Genomic DNA, 21,183 nt, shown 5'->3' with positions numbered 1-21,183 from the left:
TGGGCGGAATTCGTATTCTCAAGCTTCCCAAACTTTTTGACAGTGATCCACAGGAAACGGTTTATTTTGTGACACAGGATATGTATGTGTTCACTACATACAACTGAAGACTTCTTCCAAATAGCATCTACCCTTCCTGTGTATATATATTATGCACAGGTACTCTCTTCTTCCATTGCTGCCCAGGACCCACTAATGGGTCATGACCCATGGTTTGAAAACCACCTGTGGAGAGTCTGCTGTTACAGGATTTCCAACACTTTCTCAGATTTCCCTGCATGAGGAGCTTCCCAGGCCACTTAGGTAATGCTAGACTGAGGCAGCCGTCGGCATGAGGCAGAGCAGTGTGCTGTGGAATGGGGCCCGCAGACATGCGACAGCAGGAGGCCCTCCAGGGAGAGCAGAACTAGAGACAGGACCTTTGCCAGGACCCACAGTAGGCTGAGCAAGGTCTCCTCCACATCCGAGCCCACCGCTGTCTCGTTAACACTTTTTGAGAACAGAATTCAAGAGAGGGGACATGCTAGTCCTAGTCCTGACACATTTCTAGTTCTTATTTCTCTCTAGCTGTGTGTCTGGGACTCAGACCCAGCTCAGGCTGTGGAGGGTAAGTGGGTGGGTAGCTTACTTTTCTCCTTGGGAAGTAGCAAACAAAAAAATATTTTTAAAGGATTTATTTATTATATACACTGTAGCTGTCTTCAGACACACCAGAAGAGGGAGTTGGACACCATTCCAGATTGTTGTGAGCCGCCATGTGGTTGCTGGGATTTGAACTCAGGACCTCTGGAAGAGCAGTCAGTGCTCTTAACCACTGAGCCATCTCTCCAGCCCTGCAGCAAACAAATTAGGACTAAATCTTCCATGCTAGCCTGGCAGAGTGTTCACTTCAGGGAGTAGCTGGAGCCCTGGCCACGTGAATACCTTCAGTCCCTGTATGGCCTAGCTCGGTCAGGGGTTGGGGGACAGAGAAGCACCCCACTCTGAGCACAAGTCTAAAGCAGGGTTCACTGCAGACTGCCCGTTTCTCCACTCACTCCTCTTCCAGGAATGCAGTGAGGGCCTGGCAGGCAGGTTATCCTTGAACTCTTGATTCTCAAGCTTCAGTGTGAGGCCTGGTGGGTGCTGGGCTCTCTGGCTCCCAATCAAGTAAATGAAAGACCTGGAAATGTCTCGCTCTGAGGTTGAAGCCTGGCCACATCTCCATTTTGACCTTCCCTGGTTTGACCAGAGGTGAGTGACAATGGCCTGGCTTGTGGCTCCTGTTCTCCAGACACGCATGTTTGGGCCCATTAAAGCCTCCCTGTGGGGACTGGAGAGATGGCTCTTGCAGACAACCCAAGTTCCGTTCCCAGTGTTGATATCAGGTGGCTATAGCTCCAGGGGCTCTGTGGACACCCGCACTCGTATGCACATGCCCACACACAGGTGGGCTTAGATACACAGAATTAGAAATAAAATGTTTAAATAGCTCTTCCTGTGGCCTTCTATCAGCTCTGCCTTGGGTGAGGAGCTGGTTATCTCCAACTGTCTCACGTTAGCTTCTTCTTGTTCTCAGCCGCCTGGAAGTTTTGATATAGACGCTTTTAGTGCACCTGACTGACCGAGGTCGATTTAACGAGTGAGCTTCTAGACTGGGAGCAGGACAGCTCAGGCACAAGAGCAGGCCAGCGGGCAGTTCGGGGAGGTGGCCTCTTTGGCAGATGGGCCCTTGGAAGCCCAAATCAGTGAGGACAGTGAGTGCCTGCTCCCTGGGGCCGTGGCTCTCTTCCCTCCTGTGCACTTGTGTGGACGCACTCATTCCCACCGTGCCTGCAGAGGCCGGACGCCAGTATCCGCATTCCCCAAGTAGTCTCCATGTTATTATTTTACCTGTATGGCTATTTTGCCTACGTGTGTGGGCACCACTTATATGTAATGCCTGCCTACCCCAGAAGCCAAAGATGATATTGGACCCCCTGGAACTGCAGTTACCAATGGTTGTGAGCTGCCACCTGAGTGTTGGGGAGCCCTAATAATTTTTATTTTAATGGAGACATGGCTCAGCTGTTAAGAGTGATGGCTATCCTTCTAGAGGACCTGAATTTGGTTTCCAGCACCCACGTGAGGGAGTTTACAACTACTTCTAACTACAATTTCAAGTGACTGAGCACTCTTTTCTGGCCTCCTCCAGAGTATGGCCCTGAGTTGTTTTCAGAGGAGGCAACAGAGCCTGCCCCTTGCCCCATTCCATGCCAGCGTTTATTTCATGCCGTCCATGACTCCCCCAGGCAGAACAAGCATTTGGTGTCACAGGCTTCTTTCTGCTGGTCCAAATCTTAATGTTCACTGATGCTTTCCAGGAAGAGCTCCTAGCTGGCTGGCAGACTCCAGGCGCTGAGCTTTTTTTTTTTTTTTTTTTAATTTTTAATGATAGAAACAAAAATATACCTAAAGAGCACGGCCTGTGGGGGGGAAAAAACGTTTGCTCTTCCCTGTCTTTTATTGGTCCTCAAGCTGGCCCTGGCCTCCTGTTTGAGAGCTGAGTCTGAAGACACCGTGTGGACAGCAGGCTCCTCTGCTGTGGCCTGAGGTGGTTATAGCTATGAACTTTCACAAAGACCTTGGTCTTGGATTTTTTGGCAAGCCTTTTGTTGCCCTTGGCAGCTGTCACTTTTCACGGTCACACTAAGGACAGTCTGAGGTGCCATCATCAGTGTTCTTTGCGTCCAGAGTAGCGTCCAGCCAGGACAAACATCACATCCTCCGGTTTCATGAACTTGCCCATTTTGACGGCAAGCAGCTGGCACCCAGCAGAAAAGCATTTAGAGGCTTAGACAGTTACAGTCTGTGTGTCCTCATTCCGTCAGGGCTGTGACAGCGGTGTGCAGGGCACGCCTTGGAAGCAGGGACTTGGACTTTTATTGCACAGCTCTAGTTTGTGCAGGTGCTCACTTCCTGGTGATGTCTGGCACATGTGACTTAAGTACTTGACCTTTGGAGATGAAGGGAATTGGGGAGCAAGCACATGTGACCCAGGGATAGAGCCTTAGGGGAGTCTGTGAGGCCTGCAGTCAGACCTCGCTGCAGCTGCCTTCCAGATGCCTCAGATGCAAAGCTCTGTTTGAGAATGTGTGGACCACTGGAAGTGTGCTTTACCTCTGCAGCTCTTGGGAAGGATAAGTGATGCAAAGAAAGGACAGGATCTAGGCTGCCAAATTCAGGTCCAGGCCGTGTTGCTTCTGTGAGTTGTGTGACCTTGAACATGTAGCTTTCTCGGAGTCTGCTTGCTTACCTGTAAAAACATTGACCGTCGGGATGGTGGTAGCATGTACTTCATGGAGTTGTGGGCACACAAAAGCAGTGTTCAGAAACCAGCCTGGGACCTATTGTGAGCAGAGCAGAGGACGATCCCCAGAGCCACAGCAGGTCCTACCATGATAGGAACACTGAGGGCTTTGAGACAAGAAAGGAAAGGAAGGGATCATTGGGGCAGAGCTGTGTAGTGTGGGGGCACCCAGGCTACACGGCCATATTGGAAAGTCGAGGAGAAAGACAAGGGAGTGAAGAAGTCACAGAGGACGATGGACAGCCTTGCTTTTCGCCCTTCAAGACTGGCAAGGCCAGGGAGAGGCACATAGTAACCAACTCTTCTCCCCATCGCTCCCTCCCTGCTGCTCCCAGTGGCGGCTGGGCTCTGGAGAACTGGAGCTTCTTGCCATGGCAAGATTCAAAGAGCTTCTGAAGACGGTTTCCAGGTGGAGGGCCAAGAGTCACACAGGAGGTCCCAGTTCTGTAGGATCCCTCCATGTCACATGTCCTGTGTGAGGTTGTTCTGATCAAGGCCTGTACGTGTGTATCCTCCCCACCTCCCCTGGCAGTGCCTGGACCTGACAAAGGCCAACATAACGTGACCTGCAGACTCAGCCCAAGGCCCTCCTCAAGGCCTCTCTACTCCTTGAATTTCCCTCCCACATGCAGCTTCTGCTTTCTGTGATGACTTTGGCCCCTAAGTGGTGGTGTTTTGAAGTCTATGCTAAGAAGACAGTCGAGGTGAAGCTAAGGGTAGGGCAGACACAAAGCATCTTTACAATTAGAAAAGGACACTGGCCTCTCCAAATTCCCATCAGCACCTTGAAGCTAGCCTTTTAGGACCTCAGCCTATGTCCCTGCAGACAGGGAGTCAAGCAACCATAGCTGATTGTATAAGCTGTGTGTGTGTGTGTGTGTGTGCGCGCGCGCGCGCATGTGCATGCCAATGCTTTCTTTGTGGCTTCAGTCCTGTCATGGGTGCTGACACCGATCACCACGTTGTCATCTGCAGCAGGTCCTGGGACCCTACGCCAGTTTATGCTCTCCTGCTTGGTGGTGTGCTCCATTGCTTTAAGTACAGCCTATTTGTAGAGCTTGTCATGGTTGACCTCACCAAACTTTAGTGACCCTGGCAGTCAGTCACCTCCCACAGCCGAGAGCAGAGAGGCCTTTGCTGAGGTTGGGTAGGGTTTGAGGGATAGCTCTCCCTGGTGTGCGCTTGCCCCGCTTTGAGCAGGGGAGATGCAGCAACCACTACGGGAGACATGGAAACAGAAGACGAACCAGCTTGGCAAAGAAGCAGCTGTGCCCGGGCCCTGGAGGCCGCAGTAGTAGGTAGCAGTTCTGGGGGTTCACTTGGGTCAGGACAGGCTCTGCGATGCCATAGATAAGAAGTGGGCTGCAGCTGGGTAAGCGGGAGAACCCAGACTAGAAGGGTGGTGTCTAGTGACAGCTGGCCAGCATCATGCCAGTTCTCCAACCTCTCCTCAGAACTGATGAGCGAAGGTCAGAGGGTAGACCTTAGAAAAGGGCTTAACTCACCAAGATGGTGGCTTTTGAGCTAAGCCCTGTGCTAGAGTGAGCCTTTGTGTGGTGTAGCTGTGCTCTCCAGTATACAGGACTACCTCCAGTGAGTGGGTGCAGATAAAAGGCTCCTCTGTCTCCTACTGCTGGATGCACCTGAGTGGAATGTTCTGCCTCAGATTTGCTGTTTCCAGGCCTCTCACTGATGTTTTCTTTACAGCTGAAACTGGAGGACCGCTCTGTGGTGCCCCGGGATGTGGTCCGGCACATGCGCTCAACTGTGAGTCCCTCATCCCCATCCCATCTGGGCTCTTGAGCCTGTCTGCTCCCACTGTTGTTTGGAGCAGAGTTGTTTGGTTGGGGAGTGGAGAACACTAGGGAGGGTCTGGGTGGGGTCTCCTAGGGCAACCGTGTGAGATGTTTCCTTCCTCCCCTAGGACAGTCAGTGTGGCACGGTGATAGACGTCAACATTGACTGTGCTGTCAAGCTTATTGGCACCAACTGCATCATCTACCCTGTCAACAGCAAGGACCTCCAGCACATCTGGGTGAGTGGCCTCTCATCTTGGCTGTAAGGCCTCTGTGCTGCTCCTGCCAAGTGTAGTCTTAATGGGTCGGGTGGCTCAGGGTTGGTCACTGTGGCCAGCCTGCCTCTGTCACCCTCGATGTTGCCCTTGCCTGTAAGCTACTGCATCCGCACAGATCATGACAAATGTGGTCACTTTACTTGTTTCTCTCCTACCACAGACACGAACATTTGTTTGTGGGGGGGGGGGTCTTCTGCATGCTTATAGTCTGTGTACCACTTGCATATCTGGTACCAGAAAAGGGAGTTGGATCCCCTGGAACTGAAATAAGTTATGAGCCATTCTGTGGGTGCTGGGACTGGAGCCCAGGTCCTCAGCAAGAGCAGACAGTGCTCATGACTGCTGAGCCATCTCCGTCTCCATCCAGCACTTAACTTTCAAAACGACAAGCAGACAGGATAGATGGTCCAACAGGCAGGAGTACTTGTTCTTGCTAAAGGCACAGATCCAGAGGCTCCAGCTCTGTCCTTTGACCTCTGAGAACACCAGGCACACACACAGCACACATGCAGCATAGTACTAGTGCACATAAAAATAACAGCAAAACAGAGTTCTTTTTAATTTCTTTTGTAAAGGACCTAAGCTTACCCAGAAGTACTAAGTCTGTATGCCCACTCTCCTGTACATTGCTGACCTCCACGCGGACCCCGGTCATCTTCGTCTGCTGAACCATCTGATAGCAAGCTACACATACAGCCCCCAGAACCCCTGCTGCTATACTCTGTGCTTTCCAAAATTTGGATACAACCCATAGATGGGGGAGTACATGGTGACACCACACTGCCGAAGCCTCAGACTGCTCTGAAGTCCTCTGAGGCCGTCCAGGGACACACCTGGCATTTGCCTGTCAGTTCTTTTTCTTTCCTCATCCTGGACGGTGATGCTGCAAAAGCTCACGCATGACGTCTCATGGGCAGACTTGCTCCAGCACGCCTCGGTGCCGTGCCGCTGAGTGTAGGCTTTATGCCCGGGGCTACTCTGCTGCTGGGGATGCTCACTCTGCACTCTGGTGCTGTGGGATCATCCTTTACCCCCAGCAAGTAATTGTATTCACACACCACACTCTTCGTGTCAGACCGTCATCTGCAAGCCTTAGTCTTGGGAACGTTGCCACTTAACAGGCCACGACTCTGACAGTCACATGTGGTGTCTTCCTTCAGTCAGTGTTCCCTCTCTTCTGTGTGGAAGAGCTGTGCCTACTGCCTTGTTCCTCTGCTCATTCATTTGTATGAGTGTGCACTCGAGAGTCCTGTTTTATTTGACTGCTTATAGTTCAGTGCTCTCATCACATTTTGCTTCAGCTGTCACAAACGAGGAAGCTCCTCTGGGATGGCTTCTGTTTGCTGAACGCTTTCACCAGTGCTCAGTGTTCCCAGTGACCGTCATTCATAGTCTTTACCTATCCCCAAAGCCCACCTCGTAACCATGCCAACCTCCCCGTGCTGTCCCCTCTGCCGCTGTGCGACACTCACCCCCGTGTAGGCAGCCCGCAGGTACCGCTCCTACTCAGTGGAAAGGGACTTGGGGTGCAGTGTGAACACATTGTTTAGAACCTTTTACATTCTAATGGGGTAAAGAAGACCCCAGACCCTTGCTCACTGCCATGTCCTTGATCCACAGCCTTTCATGTATGGAGACTATATTGCCTATGACTGCTGGCTGGGGAAGGTCTATGACCTGAAGAACCAGATCATCCTCAAGTTGTCTAATGGTGCCAGGTAGGTGTCGGCTTAGGGACCGCTGCCTGCTCCAAAATGGCTGTGAGAGAGTTTGTCCAGGGTGTGAGGTCGGGTGTGGTCCGGGGCAGTAATGGATGATGCTGGCACTCAGCACCTGTGTCCCAGTGGGAACCCTTCTCCCCTGCCACAGCTCAGGTTTTGGGTTATCTGAGTTATCTTAGTAAAGGGTTCATTTGGGTGTCCCTGTTCTGCAAGTGCTACGAATGGCAGGTGAGTACATGGCCGAGGCTGAGCTGTAGGCAGAAGACAAATGCTGTGTTTAGGGCATTTTTAGTCTTGGTGCCTCTGATCCCTGGTGTTTGGTGCTTCCTGTGCCCTGGTGGAGACCACGCCTCTGTTTACTGTCCCAGGTGCTCCATGAACACAGAAGATGGTGCCAAACTCTACGATGTCTGCCCTCATGTCAGTGACTCGGTACGTACGCTCTGCCAGAAGGGAGTCGCCCTGTCTACTCCTTGGCTGCTTAGGCATGAGGGCTGTTCGAGGCAAGAGGAAAAGGGCACCAGAGCAGCTTGAGGCTTGGGCAGGGCCAGAAGACATTAGTTCTAGTATTCTCACTTGGATGGTTGACTTAGGCCAGGTGGGGAGGGGGTAAGATTTATTTTATGAGAAAATCGGAGAAAGGGAGAATGTGCGCCATGTGTTGTTAGGAACATGTGGAGACATGAAAAGGGTCAGATTCCTGGTACTGAAATTAGAGGAGATTGTGTGCCGCCATGTGGGCGGATCCTCTGCAGGAGCAGCCAACACTCTTAACCACTCCAGCAGCCATTTGTTTTGTTTTTGAGACAGAGTCCTGTTCTACAGCTTGGGTCAGCCTCCAGCCTAAACTCTCAGCTCCTGAGGGCTAGGATAGCGGCGTGCTGCCATGCTGTTGGCCTTGTCTCTCACCCTTCGGGTGCATAAAGTCACTTTGTCCAGCAAGGTGCACCGGCATAGTAGCACATGGAGGTAGTTTGTTCTAGGGGCGTGTGATTACAGGGTGTGGGCTTTGCTCTCTGACCCACCAGCACTGCATTGCCTGAGAGCCTGTTAGGGCCTACAACAATCGACAGCTGCATGTTAATACTGTTATTGGCACCTGGTTTGCACCAAGCTTGGGAAGTATATTCTCTGTAGACAGTGCTCCAGCCATCCTGGAGGCCATGTCAGGTGACTAGTCGAGGAGGTCTACCGTAAGATGGCTTTTAAGAATAGTTCATTAACTCCCTGCTAGCCCTCCTCCCAGTTTCCAGCCCAGACCCTTCAAAGGTTTCTTCCAGCCGTTCTTCCCTTGGTTTCCCAACAGTCTGCTTAAACAGTCCTTTCTCCCAGTGTTCCCAACACCAGCAGCTCCTGATTATAACAACTGTTTTATCTGCTCCTAACAATACCTTCTATACCAACTGCCTTCTCCTCTCACTCTGGGAGCCCCTCACCCTTCTTCTCTGCCTAGCCTGGCTTTTTAAAACCTGTCCTGTTCCCAGAAATCCAAGAGGCAACCAACCACTGAAAGTCACAGTGTCAAACAGTTTTAAAAGCTAAAAATTCTTAAACAGCCAGTTTACTAGCAATAGGGCATCCTTTAAAGTGTCAGGGGCACAAGGTAAATCGCACTACAGCTGACATGCACTTTTCTTCATCCTCAAACCCTGCAGGGGCTCTTCTTTGATGACTCCTATGGCTTCTACCCAGGCCAAGTACTTATTGGCCCGGCCAAGATCTTCTCCAGTGTCCAGTGGCTCTCAGGGGTCAAGCCTGTACTCAGCACCAAGAGCAAGTTCCGTGTGGTGGTGGAGGAGGTAAGGCCATAACCAGTGGGCTGAGGGACAGAATTGTAAGTTCCAGGTCCTAGGGCTAAACTGCTGCTCTCCAGCCTGCTCTCAAGTACCCAAACCCAGGTGACCTGAATGATCTTTGAGCTTTAGAGCAGCCTAGGCTCTAGTCATGGGATGGCTGACTGGGCAGACTGGAGAGACCCTGACTCCTACTGGGTGGGTGCCACAGTATATCTGTAGGTGGTGCTGTAAACCTTGAAAAAACTACTTCTGGATATCTGTATCCCTAACCCTGATAATTGGTTGATTGACTGAAGAGAGTTCCCATCCACTGTCCTCAGGTGCAGGTCGTAGAATTGAAAGTCACGTGGATCACCAAGAGCTTCTGCCCTGGGGGCACGGACAGCGTTAGCCCCCCACCTTCCGTCATCACTCAGGAAAACCTAGGCAGGTGAGTGTGTGCCCTCACCCCAAAATCCCAGCACTCATTTTCGGCATGTCTTGGTCTGGCCGTAAATACATGAGAGGACCAAACATCGCACGGAGCTCTCAGAAATGCTGCCAGCCTCCGGTTTTTCTCTTCAGGGTGAAGCGTCTCGGATGCTTTGACCATGCTCAGCGGCAGCTTGGGGAACGCTGTCTATATGTCTTCCCAGCCAAGGTAGAGCCGGCCAAGATTGCCTGGGAATGTCCAGAAAAAAACTGCGCCCAGGGGGAGGGCTCTATGGCCAAGAAGGTATGTCCTTGAGGTGGGCGGGTGTGGGCCATTTCCACAGCCAGCAAGGTGGGTCTGGGCTTCAGGCCTTGGGGAGCAGCCCTGAGGACCCTTGCTGGCCACTTAGGTGTGTATAGCTCTACTCCCCAAGACAGAAGTGCCTGGGGCCAGAGTGAGCCCCTACCTGCCTCAGTCTACAACTCCTTCCCCTTTGTTCTGTTCTTGTAGGTGAAGCGCCTGTTGAAGAAACAGGTTGTGAGAATCATGTCCTGCGCCCCAGATACCCAGTGTCCTAGGGACCATTCCATGGAGGACCCAGACAAGAAAGGGGAAGCCAGAGCTGGGAGCGAAGTAGGGTCTGTTAGCCCCGAGGAGCAACCTGATGGATCAGCCAGCCTAGTGGAGATGCAGGACGAGGGGTCAGAGGAGCTTCAGGAGACAGGCGAGCCGCTGCCCCCCTTCCTGTTGAAGGAGGGTGGAGATGAGGGGCTACACTCGGCAGAGCAGGATGCAGATGACGAGGCAGCAGATGACACAGATGACACCAGCTCGGTGACCTCCTCTGCCAGCTCTACTACCTCCTCTCAGAGTGGCAGTGGTACTAGTCGTAAAAAGAGCATCCCCTTGTCCATCAAAAACTTGAAGCGAAAACACAAGAGGAAGAAGAATAAGATCACCCGTGACTTCAAGCCCGGAGACAGGTGAATTCTGAGCGTGTTTCTCATCCTGCAGTGCACATGGAGACTCAGTCATCCAGGCTCTAGGTGCCCTGGAAGAGGTTATGGTGTTCCCAGACCCATATGATGGTGGCTCGGGTAGGCCTGGGTAGATGGAAGAAGTGTGGTGTCAGGAGAGCAGCTAACTAACCCTTCCTCGTTAGAACCTTCTGGGTTCTAGCCTGAGACTGTATCACATCTGGGGCATGGCACGGGTGAGCCTTACACACATCAGACATTTGCCCTGGCCATATGAGATTCAGGTGGGCCTGGAAGGGGTGGGAGGTCACCTCTATCTACAAGAAGCATATTTTGTCCCTGGCTCATGGGCCTACACTTCACAGGGTGGCTGTGGAGGTTGTGACCACCATGACCTCGGCTGATGTGATGTGGCAGGATGGCTCTGTGGAGTGCAACATCCGCTCCAATGACCTTTTCCCTGTGCACCACCTGGACAACAACGAGTTCTGCCCTGGAGACTTTGTGGTAGACAAACGAGGTAGTGCTGCTCTCCGGGTGGCGATGGGACTTGGGGTCTTGGAGTTCTTTTCAGTGGTCTTTTAAGAGGCCAGCGGAGGCCTGTGTGGTTTGAAGGGTATTTGCCAGAAGACACCCCAGAGCTCTTCAGCTAGTCATGTCCCTTCTGATTTCCCTAGTCCAGAGCTGCCCAGACCCTGCTGTCTATGGTGTGGTACAATCTGGGGACCATGTTGGCCGTACTTGCATGGTGAAATGGTTCAAGCTGCGACCAAGTGGGGATGATGTGGAGGTGAGCATGCTGTTCTGCTTCCTTTGGGTGGGCGCTGGCAAAAGGAACGAAGCCCTGGCTCATTCAGCCCGGTTTTTGCCACAGCTCATTGGAGAAGAGGAGGATGTGAGCGTCTATGACATCGCCGACCACCCTGACTTCCGCTTCCGCACCACTGATATCGTCATCCGCATTGGCAACACTGAGGATGGGGCTCTGCCCAAGGAGGATGAGGTGGGTGCACTGCTCTGGCATTGCAGCTTCTGTCTGGGTAGTGACTGCAGTTTCTGACACCGCCACCAGGTGCCTTCAGGAGCTAAGACCTGAAGGTCTTACAATTTTGTGTCCCAGGATGGCTGGCACGGCCTGCCTTAGAGGCAGGGAGCCCACACACTTGAAGGCTTTGGACTTCGTGGACCCTGGCAGTTAGGTTCCCTAGGGGACTACACTCCATCACAGCTTGTGAGCACCACACACAGTCAACTGCAGCAAAGCCCAGGCTGGCTTAAAGATGAAGCTTGAGCTAAATCTGGAGGAAAAGCTGGGGATGTTGGGAAAAGTCGAGACACAAGGGTCAGAAGCAAACTCTGGTGGCAGGGTCCCTACGCTGGGAAGAGTGCCAAGCTAGGGAGGCCAGAACACTGCCTGTGGGGGAGACATTTAGTGTTTGCTGCTAGTCCAAGGAAGGGAGGTGGTAGGGCAGAACCCACTAGTGCTTCCGTCCTTCGGGGCTCGCGGCTTCCCCCTGCCACCCATCTGACCTCATCATCCCCTTTGCCCTTCAGCCCTCAGTGGGCCAGGTGGCCCGAGTTGACGTCAGCAGCAAAGTAGAAGTGGTGTGGGCTGACAATTCAAAAACCATCATCCTGCCTCAGGTAAGCCTGCCAAGACCCAGACCACTGGCCATTTGGAATCCTGGCTTCCTGGGCTGGTGGCTCCCCCGAAGGTGGCTCTGTAGCTGTCCCACATAAGCCCCAAGGACAGGGACAGAGGCTTTCTAAATCTCACAGGTATGTGAGGTTCCCAGACCTCTAGATTCTCCACATAGTATGCTGGAAAACACAGGGTATTTCCTGCCACCGTTTCTAGGACAGTTGTTGACAGATAAGAAAAAGAAAAGGCTGGCCCCAGTTCTGGCCGTCTCTAGCTGGTCCCCATCCCTCTGCCATACGTGAGCTGAGCTCATCATCCAACTCTGTTTCCTGCTGCACACAGGGGGGTGGGCCAAATGGATAGAACCCCTTACCTTGGTAGCCATTCTAGGGGAAAGCAGGGCACAGTGTGACCAACTCAAATGCCCCTACTTTACCTGCCAGTAAGGTTTCCTACTCACTCCTGGTGCAGCCCACAAAGACCTTATGACCACCCCAGTACCTGAGTCTTGGTGGTTGGCTGGCTTTGCTGAGGTTCCTTTTCCCCTCACTGACCCCCACTGTCCAGATGTTGACAGGCTGCCCAGAGCCTGAGAGGAGGTGGTACAGGTGTTAACTTAGCTTTGGGTACTGCTTGGGGTGTGAGTTGGGCAAAGGGCCCCTGGCAGAGAACTGGGGATCTTGCAGCAGAGACAGGATGTCAGATGAAAGGCTGAGAACAGGGAAGCAGGGAAGGAGTCACCCAGGCCTCGGTGAGGACCCCAGTGTTCCCCAGTGGGTGAGTTCTGTCTGGATTTCCTCCTCTTCCCTTAGCACTTATACAACATCGAGTCCGAAATCGAGGAGTCAGACTATGATTCCGTGGAAGGCAGCACCAGTGGGGCCTCTTCAGATGAATGGGAGGATGACAGCGACAGCTGGGAGACCGACAATGGGCTCGTGGATGATGAGCACCCCAAGATAGAGGACCTGGCCGCCATCATGCCTACTGAGCAGCCGGCTGCCCCTGAGGAGGACAAAGGGGTGGTGATCAGTGAGGAGGCGGCCACAGCTGCCATCCAGGGCGCTGTGGCCATGGCTGCCCCCGTGGCAGGGCTGATGGAGAAAGCTGGCAAGGACGGGCCTCCCAAGAGTTTCCGGGAACTAAAAGAAGCCATCAAGATTCTGGAGAGTCTCAAGAACATGACTGTGGAGCAACTGCTCACAGGCTCCCCCACCTCACCTACCGTGGAGCCTGAGAAGCCAACCCGAGAAAAGAAGTTTTTGGATGATATCAAGAAGCTACAGGAGAACCTCAAGAAGACCCTGGACAATGTGGCCATCGCCGAGGAGGAAAAGATGGAGGCGGTGCCCGACACAGAACGCAAGGAGGATAAACCTGAGGTGCAGTCACCAGTGAAAGCCGAGTGGCCCAGTGAGACACCTGTGCTCTGCCAACAATGTGGGGGTAGACCTGGCGTCACCTTCACCAGCGCCAAGGGCGAGGTGTTCTCTGTGCTGGAGTTTGCACCCTGTGAGTCACTCTTGTCTCTGCCATCACACCTGTGTCCTGGGGGAAGTAGTGGGGGCACCCGGGCTCCACTCCGTTCAGGCCTGACTGTTCTCTCCCCTGCAGCAAACCACTCTTTCAAGAAGATTGAGTTCCAGCCTCCAGAAGCCAAGAAGTTCTTCAGCACAGTACGGAAGGAGATGGCTCTGCTGGCCACCTCCCTGCCCGATGGCATCATGGTCAAGACTTTTGAGGACAGAATGGCAAGTGGGCTGCTGGGAATTTGGGGAGGCAGGTACAGATGCCATGGGGCACTGAGGTGTAGCAACACCTCCTTGACATGTTTCCACACATGGTGGCTCCGTCACCTGAGGTATCAGGATGGAGCCCTGCAGCCATGTGGACTCCCTTCTAGGAGCCAGGTGGCCTGTCCTTGTGAAGAAGCATTGTATCCATGTAGTTCTGAAAGATTGGAGCCTGGTAGGAGGTCAGCTGCCTTTGCTATCCCTTCTTCGTTCCCACAAACCTGAGGCCTTTGCACGCTCTTAGTGAGTCCTTCCAGAGGACCTGTCCTGAGGCAGCACTGCCCTCTGTCAGCACAGCATGTCATCCTGTGTGCAGTTTGTCAGTACACAGCTGCTCTTGTAAACCTGAGCCAGGAACTCACAGTGGTCCTCCTGACTCAGCATCCCAAGTGCTGGGATCACAGGTGGAGGTTGTCATGCCCAGCCTTGCTTACGGACCCCAGGGACATCTGTTTCACTTGGGTTAGGTGAAAATTCTTTGAGGAAATCCCCAGCCTGGTACAGCTCTGCAGAGGGAGTAAAAGAAACAAAGCAGACCTTTCCAAAGTCCTTAAGGCATCTTCCCGGGCACCTCAGACCCCATGCGGGGTTCTTCTTTCTCTCTGTTTCTTTCTTTCTTTCTTTTTTTTAGATTTATTTATTTACTTCATGTGTGTGAGTTCACTGTCACTGTCTTCAGACACACCTGAAGAGGGCATCAGATCCCATTACAGATGGTTGTGAGCCACCATGTGGTTGCTGGGAATTGAACTCAGGACCTCTGGAAGATCAGTCAGTGCTCCTAACCACTGAGCCATCTCTCCATGACCTCTGCCAGTCTTAGCCTTCGAGCTCAGACCCTCAGTACCATCCCTCCAGTTGTGAGACTAAGCCTTACCCCCACCCCAAAGCAAATACTGCTTGGCTTAAATGTCTCCTTAGCTCTAGCTCTGGAGTGCTGCCCTCCTTCCTCAGATCAGACTCCAGACACTAGCCCTCCTCTTGTGATCCCTTCCAGGATCTCTTCTCAGCACTGATCAAGGGCCCCACTCGGACTCCCTACGAAGATGGCCTTTACCTATTTGACATCCAGCTTCCCAACATCTACCCTGCAGTGCCCCCCCACTTTTGCTACCTCTCCCAATGCAGTGGCCGTCTGAACCCCAACCTGTATGACAATGGGAAAGTGTGTGTCAGCCTCCTCGGTACCTGGATTGGAAAGGTGAGTATGGGCCCGTTGCCCAGTAGAGCTGGTGTCCATCTGGGACAAACCTAAGAGGTTCTGTTTATGTTTCAGGGAACAGAGAGGTGGACAAGCAAATCCAGTCTTCTCCAGGTGCTTATCTCCATCCAAGGTATGATGGGCTCTGAGCACACTGAGATCTGTTCTCTCGAGGGTCACGGGCAAACCTGCCCTTGGAGGCTTACCCCACTTACTAAGGGACTCTTTCTGGCAGGTCTGATCCTGGTGAATGAACCGTACTACAATGAAGCTGGCTTTGATAGTGACCGGGGCCTGCAGGAAGGCTATGAGAACAGTCGCTGCTACAATGAGATGGCGCTGATCCGTGTGGTACAGTCCATGACCCAGTTGGTGCGACGACCTCCTGAGGTCTTCGAGCAGGAGATCCGGCAGCACTTCAGTGTGGGTGGCTGGCGACTGGTGAACCGAATTGAATCCTGGCTGGAAACCCACGCAATGCTGGAGAGGGCCCAGGCACTGCCCAATGGGGTTCCCAAAGACAGCAGCTCTCTGGAGCCCCTGGCTGTAGCTGAACTCTCAGACTCGGGCCGTGAAGAGCCTGAAGATGTTGGGATGGCCCCTGGGGAGGCGTCCCAGGGCTCAGACTCAGAGGGTGGTGCCCAGGGCCCCGCCTCAGCAAGCAGAGACCACACAGAGCAGACTGAGACGGCCCCTGATGCATCAGCACCTCCCAGCGTTAGACCAAAGAGGAGGAGGAAGAGCTACCGCAGCTTCCTGCCCGAGAAGAGCGGTTACCCTGACATCGGCTTCCCCCTCTTCCCTCTCTCCAAGGGTTTCATCAAGAGCATCCGGGGGGTCCTGACACAATTCCGTGCTGCCCTGCTGGAGGCGGGCATGCCGGAGAGCCCAGAGGACAAGTAGCTGCCTGCTCCCCCCTTTCCTGAGATCTTGCCCCTCTTCCTGCCCCTTCCTGTCCCCAGTTGGAGCCTCTGCTGCCGTCTCCTCCCTGCGGCAAGTCTGATGCTGAAGTTCGAGAAGTGTCCCGAGATGCTGCGTTCAATCCCTCAGTTATGTTTCAGAGGCAGGCACCCGAGGCACTGGGGACTCTACTGATGTCCCCTGTGCCCCAGGCAGAATGTCCTGGTACTTGGTCCCTCGCTGTCCCTTCTCAGGTCCGAGGTGGGGTGTTGAGGAACCTGCAGATGGGCAGGAGGGTGGACGTGCCTTGCATGAAGTGTGGCTGCTCCTGCAATGCTCCCAGCCCCTCCTTTCCAGCTTGACAGTAGCCTCCCAGGTCCCAGCCCCTCCTGCTGCCACACAGCTCCTTTATCCCCCATACCTCCATCTTGGAGCTGTGGCTGCTGTGGCTGGCTCTGGCCTGCCAGTGCGTTATAGCCCTTCTTAGGCCTATTGAACTTACTCTCTAAGAGAGGTTAGGATCGAGCTAAGGTTCAGAGTAACACCAGGAGAGTTGAGGACATTGTGTGGCTTGGAAAGAAATAGCTATAGGTGCCTTGCTCTTCCAGTCCAAGATGGCGGTGACACTGGCAGCCCTGCCCGTGTGGGTGGGCTGTTCTGTCATCTGCTCCATTCAACCTCATTTTATCCCCACTGAGGTTACAGGAGCATCTGCACAAACCAGGCCAGCGACAAGGGCCTCCCCCATCCAGTGGCTCAGCCTCTCCAGTCAGCCTTGGCTTCTAGACTCTCTCCAAGGGCAGCCTGAGGGAGGAGGCTGGAAGGCAGCAGGAGCTCCACCCTACCCCCACAGGCCCAGAGGTTTACAAGTTTCTAAGCTTTTGATAATGTGAAGCTCCAGGTAGAGATGATGCCGGTGAGCACATTGCAGCTCTTGTCATTTCTGGTGTATGTAATATTTAAGGTTGAAACAAATAAATCTCAGAAGCAAAGATACTAACTCTTACTAGAAAAAAAAAAGACAGAGAAAATACAAAACACAAAAAAAAAAAAAGCCAAAGCATGATGCGTCTTGTCAGCCTTAAGTGGGCTCCACACCTGTGCTGCACCAGGACCACCAGGGCAGCAGAGCCTCGGGAAGACAGCGCCGTGAGGACGTGGGACCTGGCGGGGCTGTGCTTCCCAGACCGTGGTTCACGTGGAAATGTGAATGCCTGCTGCTTATAATACCTGTATAAAGTGCTGTGTGATTAAACTTTTTTTTTAACTTGCATTTTTTGGGGGGTTGGCTCATTAACAAAACAAGATGGCACCATTAAACCCGCCTCTGCCATTCATTCAGGCTGCTGACCTTCTGTGTGCCAGGACCACCCTCCCATACCACTTCCCCAGAGGGTCCTGGCCTCCACTGCCTGGTGCCTTCATCTCTCGTCATGGAGTCTATTGGGGTGGGTGTTAAGTGTCCAGACAGCAGTTACCTCCCAATGCCGGGCAGTGGGTGCTGAGTTACTGGACCGGCCCCAGCAGCCTACAACTGGCTATTCAGCTCCTTCAGGATTCTCAGGGAACTAATACCACACGGCATCTAGCAATAGTCAGGTGGGCCTCAAGGATGGAATGGCTGCCCAGGTTGGGGGATTGGCATCTGCCCTGCCTCCACGGCTTCCTTATCACTCCTGCGTAGAATTCCTGTTAAGTACAAGCTGGGAAGGGCTGAGGTATCCTAGGTGAACCTGAAGACACCTCATGGGTATGACCCAGTTCATTTTTTAAAAGAAATTGCTGCCTGTCATTTTTCTGTTTGAAATCTCTTGTCAGAAGAGTCCCTCCCATGAGGAGATGTAAGCAAGTCTTCCCTCATCCCCTCCAGCAGGAACACAGGACTCAACCACACTAGAATATCCTCCCAGCGAGGATGATGGCTTCCCTACAGCTCCATGGATGCCCCTCCCCTCATTACATGCTCTAGCACTTCCCAAAACCACTTAAAATTAGGGCAGAACTGTATGTAAATGGCCCCAGGGGAGATTTCAGCTTCTGTGAGGAAACTGGCAGTTGACAGAGCCCCCTTCGGACTGAGGTCCACAGTCTACAGGAACAATTCCCAGCTCTGTCCACTGTACACAGAGCCTGACTCTTCCCGTGTGTGAGGTAGGTAGGGCCTGTTGGCCAGGCTGAGGGCCTCTGCAGCTGAAGTGGGGTCTGGTTATCAGTCCCTAAGGAGTTGAAGTGCCCAACACAAACATGGTATGTTTGTCCCATGGGATATAACTAAATGTGTTTAGCTAGCTACCAGGGACCCTGGGTTTAATCCCTGATGCCACAATTCCATAACCCCTGCTGGTCCATTCTCTTCCCAATCCCCAGGATAAGATCAGCAGCTTGGAAAAGTCTCTTTATTTGAATTTGGTTCTCAGAGAAGGACTCCAAGAGCATTGGGGAGTGCCTTCTGTATGCAACTGGCCCAGCCAGTAGGACTCCTACCCCAGTCTCATTCTAACTGGAGGGTAGAGCCTTTCTTTCCAAGACAGCCCCACTTTCTAGCTTTATCTACAAGGGTCCCCACCACCTCCAAATGAGCTTTAGAAATAACCTCCCATACCAGGAGATGGCTGCAGGGTCCTATCCCAGCATAGACATAGTAGACAAAGGCACAGAGTCATAATGGTTTCTCTAGAGGTGGCCTCCGCTGAGAGTCCCGGCTGGACGGGGAATATCTGCTGCCACAGACCATCCAAAGGTAGTTTGGGTGCACTTGGCCCTGCACGGCTTCACATGCCATCAGCTCCCCATCCACAGAATACACGCCCCTCTGGTTCTTGGGCTCCAGGCGGAAGGCAACCACTGGCACATGAACCAAGTATGGGCAGTCAAATTCCATGTGCTTGCCCTTCTGCATGGCCAGGAAGAGGCGCAGCAGCGTGGCTCTTGACACCCCTGCACGCACATAGAACAGATGCATGACGCCAGCCTCACAGCGGCCCATGGGTGCTGCGAACATCTCCGTGCTCAGGTGGGTGTGTAGCAGCACCAGCACCAGAACAAAGTCCTGTTCCGGCACTACGGTCCAATGCGAAGGCACTGGCTCCTCCAGAGGAACAAGGTAGGTGTTGGCCGGGCCCTTCTGCACCAGCACAGATGCAGGTGCCTCAGAGGCAGCATTTCTTACAGAGAGGTAGGCCAGCTGGCCTTGGTAGATGCGCAGGCTTGCTAGGCGAAAGAAGGTTCCCACCGTGAAGCGAATCTCCCCCAAGCGCCTGTACTTCTCACTCTCCAAGTCCACATCAGCAACGAAACCCCAGGACAGACTGAGCACAGAGTAGAGCCGAAGTCCGGAAGCCGTGTGCAGGGACAGCAGGTTCATGGGTGACAGGTGCCGTCGGCATAACAGCAGTGAGCAGTTGATCAGGAGATCTTCATTAGTCACTTGCTCGTACCTGCAAGGTCGGAGGTCAGATGGGACGGGAGCCCCCATGCATCCTCTTTGGGCTCCTTTGGGAGAGTGGGGGCTAGCAGAGCGACAGTGGTCCCTAGGGAGTTACTGGAGCCGGTGACAGTAGATGGAGCCTCTCTAGGGCCATTAAACTGGGGACAAGGCTCCAGAGGAAAGTGTGGGGCTTCCCACGGGAACTTAAAAATGTTGGTAGGGGACATGATGCCACTCTGACCCTCAGCTCTCACCCAGCGTAGTAGTTCAAGGAAGCGGCCAGGGCATTGCCAGAGCCTCCAGGGAGGCTGCAAAGGGGTTTCTGGATGGCCGTCCTCCAGTCAGGCCGTTCCATTAGCCCATTCACCACCTGTTAAAAGCAGAGTGCATCACTCCAGGAAACCATCCCGAGCCCTCTGGACCATCCTCTAACTCAGCCCTTACCTCATGCATCAGACCATCACCGGACATGACCACCAGGGCATCCCAGCGACTCAGCTCCTCTGCACACACCAGCTCTCTGGCATGGTTCTGCCGTTCTGGTGGAAGAGTTGGTGTTCTCAGAGCCAGTTTTATGGCAGGAAATGCTCCCGTCACCCTCTGGGGTCAGTACTCACCGGTGAGCAATAGTTTGAAAGATATCTCGGCCTCCTCCAGAAGGGGCTGCACACAGCTCTGGAAGAGCTTCAGGGCCTTGCCCCTGCCAGCCCAGGGGTTCAGCAGCACCAACACTCTGCAAGGCCGTGGGAGCTGTCCCTGGGGACGGTCTGCTACAAACAAAACACAACAAAACCAGATGGGGCTGGAGAGAGGGCTCAGTAGGTAAGAGCACCTGCTGTTCTAGAGACCCAGGTTCAGTTTCAGCACCGGAAAGGCGGCTCACAGTGGTCCCAAACTCAAGTTCTAGGGGATCCCCATGCTCTCTTCTGGCCTTCAAGGGCACCAAATACACACCTGGTGCATACGAGTACATGTATGCTGTCAAAACACTCTTAACACATAAAAAATAAACCTTAAGACAAAAACAGAATGTCAATTCCACAACCAGCCCCTAGAGGGCCGAAGAGAGCTGCGGGAAAATGGGTGGAGGGTTCTCCGTTCTTGGGATCAACACAGCCCTGCTAGAGGAAGCGACTTCCCACAGGTTGTCTGGGAGTGGGACACCGCTATACCTCTTTCCTTGGCCCAGGGCCAGACTATGTCTGGCCTCTTAGGACAAAATGTTTCTTTCGAGCGACCCTAGACTTCTTTTTGCTGTCCACTTGGGAAAAGGGGTCTCTTTAGCCTTTCCCAGATACCCCACAAACCTGGTTCCATAGGCAGGTCCCGGGACTCCCGCTGACAAGGAGCCACCGGTGCTGCCCCGGCGCTGCTAGAGGTAACGGCGGCTCCTGCATTCAGTTCCTTATCGGTGTTGCCCAGGAGGGTGTCTGGCGACTGGCCATGGGGCTCGCCCTCTCCACCTCCCTGGGCTGTGAGAGCGCCCTCGTCATTCCTCGAGGTGGCCAGATCTAAGGGACAAGAGGAGAGAATGGTGGGGTTCGCTGCCTGGGCTCCGTGCACGTGGGACAGAGTGCCCAACCAGAGCCCGTGGGCCTCGCATAGGGTGTTGCATGCGACTGAATCACCAGAGCCCCGTGGGTCGGGACCTAGCTTTCCAAACTGAGCTTCCCACCCCAGAATGTTCCGTTCCAGGGGACTCTGGATTCGGGCCTGACGCATGATTCAGTGACCCGTGGCTGTCTTTGTCAGGCCGGCTCTTCACCCCTTGGTTGGTGGAGAGTCCAGTTGCATGAAATTCCCAGAACCGGAATGGCGAGGCGCATACTCTGGGACGAAGAACCAACCGCGTCGCAACCAACCTGCCTAGTCGCCCGGTCCCCGGCCTGAACTCCGAAGCCACTGAGTCTCG

General features: G+C 53.5%; 2 protein-coding genes across 3 annotated transcripts in view; one reads left to right on the top strand and one right to left on the bottom strand.

The window, feature by feature from the left end:
* UBE2O (ubiquitin conjugating enzyme E2 O) overlaps positions 1 to 17,117 on the top strand; it is a 42,592-nt gene extending 25,475 nt beyond the window's left edge. Inside the window, exons 2-18 of one of the 2 annotated variants that reach the window (XM_080923774.1) lie at positions 5,036 to 5,095; positions 5,253 to 5,363; positions 7,023 to 7,120; positions 7,492 to 7,555; positions 8,779 to 8,922; positions 9,240 to 9,349; positions 9,484 to 9,559; positions 9,842 to 10,314; positions 10,674 to 10,828; positions 10,986 to 11,098; positions 11,183 to 11,311; positions 11,863 to 11,952; positions 12,763 to 13,462; positions 13,565 to 13,701; positions 14,741 to 14,944; positions 15,020 to 15,077; positions 15,180 to 17,117. In XM_080923774.1, coding sequence (XP_080779900.1) covers positions 5,036 to 5,095; positions 5,253 to 5,363; positions 7,023 to 7,120; positions 7,492 to 7,555; positions 8,779 to 8,922; positions 9,240 to 9,349; positions 9,484 to 9,559; positions 9,842 to 10,314; positions 10,674 to 10,828; positions 10,986 to 11,098; positions 11,183 to 11,311; positions 11,863 to 11,952; positions 12,763 to 13,462; positions 13,565 to 13,701; positions 14,741 to 14,944; positions 15,020 to 15,077; positions 15,180 to 15,847 — 3,390 coding nt within the window. In that variant the 3' untranslated portion in view covers positions 15,848 to 17,117. Of the gene's footprint in view, positions 1 to 5,035; positions 5,096 to 5,252; positions 5,364 to 7,022; positions 7,121 to 7,491; positions 7,556 to 8,778; positions 8,923 to 9,239; positions 9,350 to 9,483; positions 9,635 to 9,841; positions 10,315 to 10,673; positions 10,829 to 10,985; positions 11,099 to 11,182; positions 11,312 to 11,862; positions 11,953 to 12,762; positions 13,463 to 13,564; positions 13,702 to 14,740; positions 14,945 to 15,019; positions 15,078 to 15,179 lie in introns of both variants that reach the window. The other variant, XM_080923773.1, reaches the window with a different exon arrangement.
* Positions 17,118 to 18,362: 1,245 nt separating this feature from the next.
* Positions 18,363 to 19,789, bottom strand: SPHK1 (sphingosine kinase 1). The gene is made up of 3 exons (XM_080922653.1): positions 19,716 to 19,789; positions 19,526 to 19,641; positions 18,363 to 19,281 (listed from the first exon to the last, which is right to left on the bottom strand). Exons 1-3 carry the CDS (start codon positions 19,740 to 19,742, stop codon positions 18,504 to 18,506), a joined length of 921 nt encoding a protein of 306 aa, XP_080778779.1. The 5' UTR covers positions 19,743 to 19,789; the 3' UTR covers positions 18,363 to 18,503.
* Between the last annotated feature and the right edge of the window lie 1,394 nt (positions 19,790 to 21,183).

This window comes from Micromys minutus (assembly GCF_963924665.1).
Source record: "Micromys minutus genome assembly, chromosome: 10".
NCBI classification, from domain to species: domain Eukaryota; kingdom Metazoa; phylum Chordata; class Mammalia; order Rodentia; family Muridae; genus Micromys; species Micromys minutus.
The sequence above is the reverse complement of the archived record's forward strand: the minus strand, read 5'-3'. Positions and strand labels throughout refer to the sequence as shown.